The sequence below is a fragment of the Oncorhynchus nerka genome, linkage group LG24, assembly GCF_034236695.1.
Source record: "Oncorhynchus nerka isolate Pitt River linkage group LG24, Oner_Uvic_2.0, whole genome shotgun sequence".
In the NCBI taxonomy this organism is placed as follows: Eukaryota; Metazoa; Chordata; class Actinopteri; order Salmoniformes; family Salmonidae; genus Oncorhynchus; species Oncorhynchus nerka.
In genome coordinates this window covers 70,958,403-70,968,057 of record NC_088419.1, presented here as the reverse complement: position 1 = coordinate 70,968,057, position 9,655 = coordinate 70,958,403, and the positions used below count along the sequence as shown (strand labels likewise).

The window sequence follows — 9,655 nt, the reverse complement described above, 5'->3', positions numbered from 1 at the left end:
AGTTCATTAACAGGTAATGCACTCCTTGATGACATATTTTATCAACCTGTTACCTAATCAGAGAGGGACTCAATATAACATTTAACATGGTTAACCCGAGCAGGGCACTGCCAAAACCAGTCCTAAGAACAGACAGAAAATGTCAAGATTTATAAAACTATCAATCTATTCTTGATCATCTTAAAAAGAGTACAGTACATGCATTTGGCTGTAAATGACGGTGAACGTGGATGTAAATCTAATACTGTTTATGTTAGTGTCTCTGATCACCTGCATATGATGACATTAATGTGTCCCTTGAAATGGTCTCATGAGAAAAGTCGTGCAATTATTATATTAAATTGACTATTTACTCAAAATACAGACTCAACGTTGATTTCTTGACAATTATATCATTCAAACACAAAAGCTCAAACAATAGCCTTTAAGGGCCGAATCAAAGATGCACCTGCCAACCGGTCAAAAAACATCAATTTTTGTCTGAGATACAACTCACCAAAGTTTTATTAAAATAAATACAAATATACATATTATTTACATAATAGTCTACTAAGCACATACAAATTCACGTGGATAAATCAGATGTGAAACAGAGTAGATCAACGGCTGTCATAGCCACATCGGATAAATATGATATTTATCTAATCACATGGAAGAGGGAAGATACCAAGCATTGTATGACAACTACTGAGGATGTACAACTTTGACGTTGGTTGAACCCTGAATGATTTAACATTACATTTATGTTTCTAAATGTTTTAACAAATAAAACATGTATTCACAATTTGTTCATATTGGACAGTTAACATAAAACGAATGACAAATAGGCCTACAAGATTTAACCAGAGGAAACCAAAGATATTCCCAATAGTTCTTCTCAGACTGGAAGTAGCATATCATGGCCATGAGGTCGTCTGGTATTGCTGAATCCGTGTTGAACAAGGGTAGACTATGCCAGTAGTGTAATGGAAGTATGTATAGCGTGAGATGGCATCAGATTGGGGAGATCTCTTTCTCCTCTGACGCTGATGCAGGGGATAAAGATTCCTCGTCCTCAGACCTCGGGTAGTCCGTGTGACCACTTGCGCACTTGCAACCGCTGTGCGCGCTCCTCTGTGTGCCCTTGCCCTCCTTCTTGTGTTTCACCCTCCGGTTCTGGAACCAGATTTTCACCTGCTTCTCCGAGAGGTTCAGATACGTCGCAATTTCGATTCTTCTGAGCCGGGATAGATACATGTTGGAGGAGAACTCTCTCTCCAGTTCCAATAGTTGCGTGCTGGTGAAAGCCGTACGCATCCTTTTGCCATTCTGGATGTGATTGCTCTCAGAGGCAGCTGATGGAGACAGCACAACGATTTAGCCACATCATTGTTCTATTCACAGTTCTAACAGTGCACTACATACTTTATGCAATAAATGGCATTGGTTGTACTGCGTGTAATTGCGCGTAATTGGATAGACTAATACGAAATAACAAACATTATAATGTTTGTTATTTCGTATTTGTTATTTCGTACTAGTCTATTCAATTACGCATAATATATGTGGTGCAATTAAGATATGTTGCTCTAATTTCAAAGGTTGAATTGACAGGTTGTTACATTGCGTTGAATTGCAGATATGCAGATATGCACAACATATTCTTACCTATGGAGAGACAGTGGTACCTCCTGGGGTCAGTGACGCTGTACGTAGGCGTGCAGACAGGTGCGTGTCCCAGCGCCGGAGACTGTTGGTGGTGTGATATCCTCTGACAATATTGGGGCTCCGCTCCAGGGAACTGACTCTTCAGCATCGAAATGCCGCCGCGGGGAGAGTGGAGATGGGACGTGACGCAAACCGGGCAGACGCAGAAAGTGCCAGTCTTCCTGGATGGGCACACCGGCGCGTTGACCGTCATCATGGTGGGCGAATGCATGCTGATGGGGATGAAGAAGTCTTGTCCGGGATGCTCGTTTAGAGGTGCGGGTCGCACGGTGTCCTTAATAATCAAAGAGTCGACATAAAAGGATCTAGACATGGCTGCAGAACGATAAGCGGTCAGTCAGTATTGGTGCTTGCACAAGATGTTGACTGTTTCTCATCTGAAGCCCTCAGGATCTCGGAAGGTCCTTATGTTTGATGGTTAAACAAAAGGGACCCCGGAGAGGGCTGGCCCTAGCGTCACCCACGTGCGCAGCCGGCTCCAAGGGCTTCAGTATACTGCAAGTGGCTCAAACCACGTGATTTCTCAGAGAACTTCCAATCAAAATCTCCACATTCGCTCGTTTTACCCCCAATATAGTGAAAAGTCGTGTTAATAACAAGTCACTCAAAAAAACATAATATGAGTAGTTAACAAAGTTTATCTATAGCATCATCAGCTGCCTGAGACAATAGTGCCCACATCTCAAGCAATATATTGTTTCTGTGCCGTAATGTAATTCGATGAAGAAAATTCCATATTTTATCTAAACAACAATCCGATTTTAAATTAATTTAAATGGTTTCATTGATTAAGGAATAGCAACAGAACAAACAGCCTAAATTCGTCGGGCGATGGAGTCTCCAAGGTATCAAAGTGTTCGATAGGGATTCTGGCCCATGTTGACTCCAATGCTTCCCACAGTTGTGTCAAGTTGGCTGGATGTCCTTTGGGTGGTGGACCATTGTTAATACACATGGAAAACTGTTAAGAGTGAAAAACTCAGCAGCATTGCCGTTCTTGACACAAACCAGTGCGCCAGCCACCTACTACCATACTTCCTTAAAATACACTTAAACCTTTTGTCTTGCCTATTCATCTTCTGAATGTCACACGTACACAATCCATGTCTCAATTATCTCAAGGCTTAAAAATCCTTCTTTAACCGGTCTACTCTCCTTCATCTACACTGATTGAAATGGATTTAACAAGTGACACCAATAAGGGATCATATAGCTTTCACCTGGATTCACCTGGTCAGTCTGTGTCGTGGACAGAGCAGGTGTCCCTAATGTTTTGTACAGTCAGTGTATATGGTCAATTCAGACGTAACATTCATGTGTCCCAAAAATTGTCTGTACACCTGTTCATGATCGATTCAAATGTGAACTTTGACCGATAGGCTACATATATTCATATAACAGTAGGCCTCTATAGCTAAAATTGATCACAAACATCTGCAATAGCCTATTGGAGTTGAAAAGCCCCATGCCCCATACCAACCTCTAAAAGCATATCAATTCATCTCCAGCCTCTGAATATACTGTAGCTCTCAGCAAACTCACATACAAAACACATGCATTATCTACAATGTGAGCAGTTGGGTAGCCTATGGCTGATGATTCCTGTACTGTTTGTTACCAGGCTTGATCGCCCATAACACTGTTGGCCTAAACAATGAGCTCTCTATTAGCAGGGATTCAAACCAGCGTAATGCCTCCAGTTGGTTATTCGTTTTGTTTTAAATCCCAATTAATTAGAAAACTATGCTTAGATAATTACTTTATAATTGACATAATTGTATGGCCCAAGCATTGTATATTGTGATAATGAGAGTCAATCTACTTTTCTGTGTGAGAGTTTATTTGTGGAAATGCGATTTGAATTGTAAATCTCGTGACTACCTGGACTAAATATACTTGCAGTATAATCATACCCTGGATGCGTCCCTTTGGTAAAGATTTCAGGTCCAGCAATTAAAGAATTATGAATGCCTCTGTCTGGGTTGTGACTATTTGATAGCGATTAGAATTAAATTAGAAAGTGTTCATTACGCTGGGTTTGTGCCGGGTAAACAGGCAGCTATTTCAGAAATGCATTAATCCCTTATCTTGTGACAATAATTAGCGAGTTTGATCTCCAGGCGGGTCACCAGTGGGTTTACCTTCTACTTTCATCTGCGGACTAACGCCTCGAACCTCCAGACAGAGCGCATGGAAGCGAGCGGCGTGCGCGGTTTCCGAAGTTTAATTGTGCAAACATTACAAGCGTAAACATCCATTCAGTCTCTTGAGCAAAGGACAAGTATGCATACAAGTGTTCAGTTTAAGGATTGCAATATTGAGGCTAAACTGGACTATAAACCGCACTACATTTTCCAATGAAACTAGGCCCATATATCCAAGATCATACAATTATATTTTTGTGGAGTTTACAACTGTTTGCTCTACGTGTGAATTAGCCGTATAAGGGAGGGGAACATGGTCAATTCGCTGTCTGTTTTTTCCTGCTTAATTTGGGGGAGCGACCAGTGGGTGACCAGTGCTCATACGATTTTAATTGGCATCTTTAAACGAATTAGAATATGACTTAATACAGGTATACATTACAGAAAACAAACACGTCTGTCACGCAGACTGTAATTGCTATAATAAAGTGAACACGGTGTATGACATGAGAAGCGCAATGGGTTGTTATGGTACGGAGAACAGTGAACAGTTTCCAGAGAGAGAGAGAGAGAGAGAGAGAGAGAGAGAGAGAGAGAGAGGGGACAAACCAGGCGGAATGATGTGTGGCGCGCGCCCTCATCACACTATCCTAGCTCCAATATTATTTTTCCATAATTCTGCACGATAAAATTTCATTGTCTATTAAGTAATCCCACAAATGAGATCCTTTATGAGGCTATAATGAGCTCTAATTGCCACGACCAGTCGAGCCACGTGGAAGGGTTTAGCAGGCATTAAGCCGTCGGGTACAGAGCACAGGCTGTTACCTAGCCATTACTTTCATAATTCAAGAAGAAAATTAGTCCATTTAAGGTAAAAATCCTTTGATTCTTTTTATTCTGCTTGGGGTGACAGGACTACAGCTTTGTCCGCTTCAGTTAAAAAGCGGCTGCAGCAAATGGGACCGTTACCAAATTACCCCCTTAAAAACGAAACGTCTGAGTTTGAAAGAATGTCAGAAATCCATAAAGCTCAGAGGGCCCCACTGCAATGAGTTCCCTCTCCCATGTTGTGTGCAAACGATATAATCATTCAGCAGTTACTCCATTCAGCCCTATTCAAGTCATGTTGATGTGGCAATTAATCATGTGCCCATTAATTATAATGAAGATCAAATTAGTAATAAATCACACTTTAGGAATTAATGCACACTGCTTAGTCCTCCACATATTAGCTGTTGATATTTTCCTTGTTAGTGGGAAGATAAACCAGGCCTTTGCTTGTTTGTGATCAACAAACTGTTAGGCTGTTAGTTATTAGGGATACCATAAGAACCATATGCCACGGGATTCTATTCTGACAATAATGTTCTTATCTTATGGTGGGGTGGGGTGGGGGGTGGGGGCACTGCTTTGAGTTTCTCAGAAACAAAAACACACAAACGTGTTAATGTGCTTTGCTGAGGCAGCCCCCTCTCATTCACAGTCCATATTATACCGTGAAGAAGTCCATTAATGTTTTGTTGAACAAGCGTCATTAACTTGTTGTATCAACGCCTTTTTACAAAAGTTGCATTGTTGCACAGGGCCGGCTTGCGGCCCATCTTGGCCAATACAGTGTGTGATTTCCTCCTTTATTAGTAACCAGGCAACAGATCCTGAATACCAAAACTGAATAGAAACACTCGGGTTCTCAATATAGTTTTCAATGGTGATGGAAAAATGAACAATGATCCTGCAGACAACATAATGCCACGCAGTGACTTTTCATTTACAATTATCTCGTTCATGTGAATAGCAGCTGCAGTGGCTACTCTCCATCTCATGGGTTTCAGTGAAAAGAGAGAGTGAGAGAAAGAGCCAGTAGGAGAAGTTGAATAGGATTCTGCAGGAGTCATGGTCCCACTCAGTGTGGAATCTAATTTATATCTCAATTAATAATTTGATCTCTATACAAAAATGAGTTAGAAATAAAAATGTTTTCTTTCAGTGCATCAAACCATCCATCAGTTCATGCTATGAGAGAGAATTTGGGATATTTCTGTGCACAGAACATCAGATAAACGTTAAATGTGGCACTAAACCATGAATAACAATTTTACATCTGCATTGCTTGCTGTTTGGCGTTTTAGGCTGTGTTTCTGTATAGCACTTAGTGACATAGGCTGATGTAAAAAGCGCTTTATAAATACATTTGATTGAATAACAAAATAAGGGTTTTGCTCCTCATTCAGAATTGTTAAACCTGGAACTTAGTAGGCCTACTCTGGCAAACCATTTCTAATAGGCGATATAAGGCTTTATTCACTGTTTTGCCCTACGTTTAAATAGAAAACACCATTCCAGGCAATCCTCCTCAGGACAGTGACACCCACAACACTGGGTGAGCCTTGTGAACCAAGCCACTTATACAGGCCCTCATTGTCGACCGAAGAGATGCGCTTGGCTCCCACTAATTAAAGCAACGTTTCTAGCTCTCACCAAGCTGCTTAGCCGAGACACTCGAGACTGAAGTGTGTCCGTCAGGCAAGAAGTGTCTGGACGTCCACACAAACAAACACAGAAATATGTCTGCGTTTCAATACCATGCTCAATTAAGGAGAGTCTAGAAAACAAGATAAATACCAACCGATGGTTGCCTCCTCTCTTTCCCTTATTAGGGCCCAGTCCCCCTCTCTGCCTCGTCTCTTCCTTCTAAAAGACTAAGCAAATAGTCATTACTGAGCCAAAATGAACTACAGAAAATAAAATAGCCCTTATAGCAATCTCCTCTTGCTTGAGTTGCTAAAGAAAAGACCTGAATATTCATCCTCATTTTGATCAGAAGATATTTCAGACGTTGCCCTGTGATGCTTCTCTGTTCTGTCATCACTGTTGCTGTTAATGGTTATTGTTGTCTGCCTTTGGGAACTTATTATTGGGGACATGCACTCTCTTACTGGTCACTCTGGACATCAAGACCCTGTTTTTTAATGGGTGGTCTTTTACCATAAAAGCTACATTGTTGAAGCCTGCCTCTGTACACCATACACCAATCATTTTATTTTAAATCGTGGTCTCCCCTATTTCCTGCCACCAAAACACACAATCACAGAATATGCACAATTTGTGTAATAGAGACAACCTTTGTCTTTTCATCCATGGGGAGCAAAAATAATAGGGGAACAATTAGTGTATTAATTTATAGCAGTGATGATCAGTTTAATTTTCTCTATTAGTCATGACAATTTCTTGGCCTATACAGTGGGATGGTATTATTGATGCTCGGCATGCTCGGAGTATTCTACAGTGGGTTGTTCACAAGTTCAACATAGATGCATGTCTGAATTTCATCCTTACAGGTTCTCAGCCATTCACCCTCTTGTCAAGCACCTGCCCCACAACAAGAGGATGATTCTGACTTCCTGCTTGGCTTTGAACCAGGAAATGTATCCCAGAGTGAGTGAAGGCTCTCCTATCCATCTAGTTACCCCACTCATCTCTCCCAGAACATAAAAGAGGTGATATTGTAACCGTTTTCTGCTTCTGAAAGGGGAAATCCCTAGGATTGAGCTTGTGTGCTGGAGCGGAAGCAGTCTGGAATGTGTGGCCAGGCCATGTCTTTTGTCACCAGGCCTCGGCTGAATAGGCATGGGGTACAATCTGCTCCTGTGGGCTCAGGAAAAGCCTATAGCCAGCTGATGGAAGCCTTCACTCTTACACCTTTTATAGCATCCTACACCTGTCAATCATTTAGTCCTGTCATATACAAAGGTTTCCTTAATTATCAGTCAGTTGTTATGCTGGGGGATTGTACAAATAAAAAGACAAAGGATTAGCACAAAATTATTGATGATAATATGTCAAATCTTCTAGCTATTTCAATGTGTGGCCCGTGCACTGTCAGCTAAATACAGATTTTCATCGCATATCGCAGTGAATAGAACGCCCATTACTGGGATTTAGAGGATGTTTAAAAGGGCAGGCGAATGCTCTGGTGATTCAGGCTCTTGTGATGTTTAGCAAATTGACACAATAGGCTTTGATGAGGAGGAAGTTTTATTTCTTTCTAAATAAATCATTTATCTTTCTGATTTATTTTTCTTTCAGTGCAGTTTCCCATCCTCAGACGAACTATTGATTGGATAACATGTCAGCCTCATCCAGAGAAGTGTTTGTCGTTATGCTGATGTTCATCATTGCCAGTTAGTGTCCGCTACCATGTCCCTTCAACCACATCCCAGGCCTTCACACAGGCAGGCAACACAACTATATATCTGAGGCAAATGAGAGGAGAGGCCATACATCCCTAGTCTCCTAACGACCCTTCACCCATCTGGATGGGCAAAGTCACACATCTCTTAATTGAGATTGTGTCTGCATTTTTCCACCTATTATCCACTGTGTTATTCTAATGCCACACTTAGCAAGATGTGCTGAGCAGAATAGGAGGAAGAGAGGGGGGTTAGCGGTCAAGATCCAGTCCCACACTGGGCCTATGCCATACTGTAGTCATTTAAACAATTGAGTGCATCAATTTGTTTTTTGGTCTGTATCTTTCTTAAAGCTGTTGCCACTTCACTGCTCGTTTGTATTCATTTCACAGAGCTGCTAGCACAATCAGACATAATTGAAATGCTCTTTGTTTTATAAAACAAAGCTCAGTTCTTCTGTTACATCTAGAAAGTACTTTTTCACCATGTAGAACTTAGAGGGAAATTATTCTCTCTCTATTTGTAAGAGATGACTATCAGCCAAGTTCAGCTCCAATGATTCATTTAAATCTGTTTGCATATTTTAACATTTTAATTTTATGGCCCAATGTGAGGTCTAAAATATACAGTACTCTCTGCTTTTAAGATAAAGTGAGATTTAACAGCTGATAGTTGCCAAAAAACTTGATAGAATCCTTCCTATGTCATAATACTTTGCTTATACGAATTAAGCAAACAGTTATTAGAATCAAATTGCTACAGATGTAGGATCTTAATTTGAGCCAGTTTGCTACAGCAACAAGAAATGTAAATTATTATGTGGATTATAATTAATAGGCTTTTTTTTTTTGTAGGAGTTGATACATTTTTCGTTAGGGCAAATCAAGTCTGACGTTTTAAAGTGGGAATTGCAAACTTTAGAAGCCTTTTTAAACCTTGAATACACTACAAGTTTGCATTTCCTGCCGTGTAGGATCAAATTAAGATCCTACATCTGTATCAACTTTTTATTAGAGGATTGGACTGTATTTTGTTTTCAGACCTAAAAATACATTACATTTATTTTGTCTATCATCAGTTAATGTGAATAATATAGTTAATTTACATGCAGTAAAGCTAATTCCTTAGTTGGTGGATTAAATAAGCTTGTGTGTGTGTGTGTGTGGAGGGGGGGGGGTGCTTAGTGTGTACGTCATCAGGTCTTATCGTTCCTAAAGTCATCTGAGGTTTTATATGTTTACATGAATTTCAGCTAATACATGCTCTTTGTGTGTTCCCATGCTCCCCTTTGAATCTTATTTGAGTTCTGTTAAGTAGTCTTTGACTAAACAGAGTGGTATAGGATAATGTGTGAACACATTGGAAATGTAGTGGATTAGAGTGTTTCAACAGGATATGCTTAATACATCAAGATTATGTCCAATGATAAGAAGCATACTGCGGTCCAGATTATCATTTCAACTAACAAGTCGTAAGGCCCTGATGTCCCCCCCCACCTCCATTCCCTGAGAATAATATTACAGTAGGGGAGGGTATTGTAGAAGCTAGTTGGATTGAGTACATCAAGGTTGATGGCATACAAAGTCATAAAGTGTTTCAAAACCAGCAGAG

The 9,655-nt window shown here is 40.5% G+C and overlaps 1 protein-coding gene across 1 annotated transcript; it reads right to left on the bottom strand.

Annotated features, from left to right (window-relative positions):
• LOC115108532 (GS homeobox 2-like) lies at positions 1 to 2,020 on the bottom strand. The gene is made up of 2 exons (XM_065009121.1): positions 1,633 to 2,020; positions 1 to 1,334 (listed from the first exon to the last, which is right to left on the bottom strand). Exons 1-2 carry the CDS (start codon positions 2,018 to 2,020, stop codon positions 994 to 996), a joined length of 729 nt encoding a protein of 242 aa, XP_064865193.1. The 3' UTR covers positions 1 to 993.
• Between the last annotated feature and the right edge of the window lie 7,635 nt (positions 2,021 to 9,655).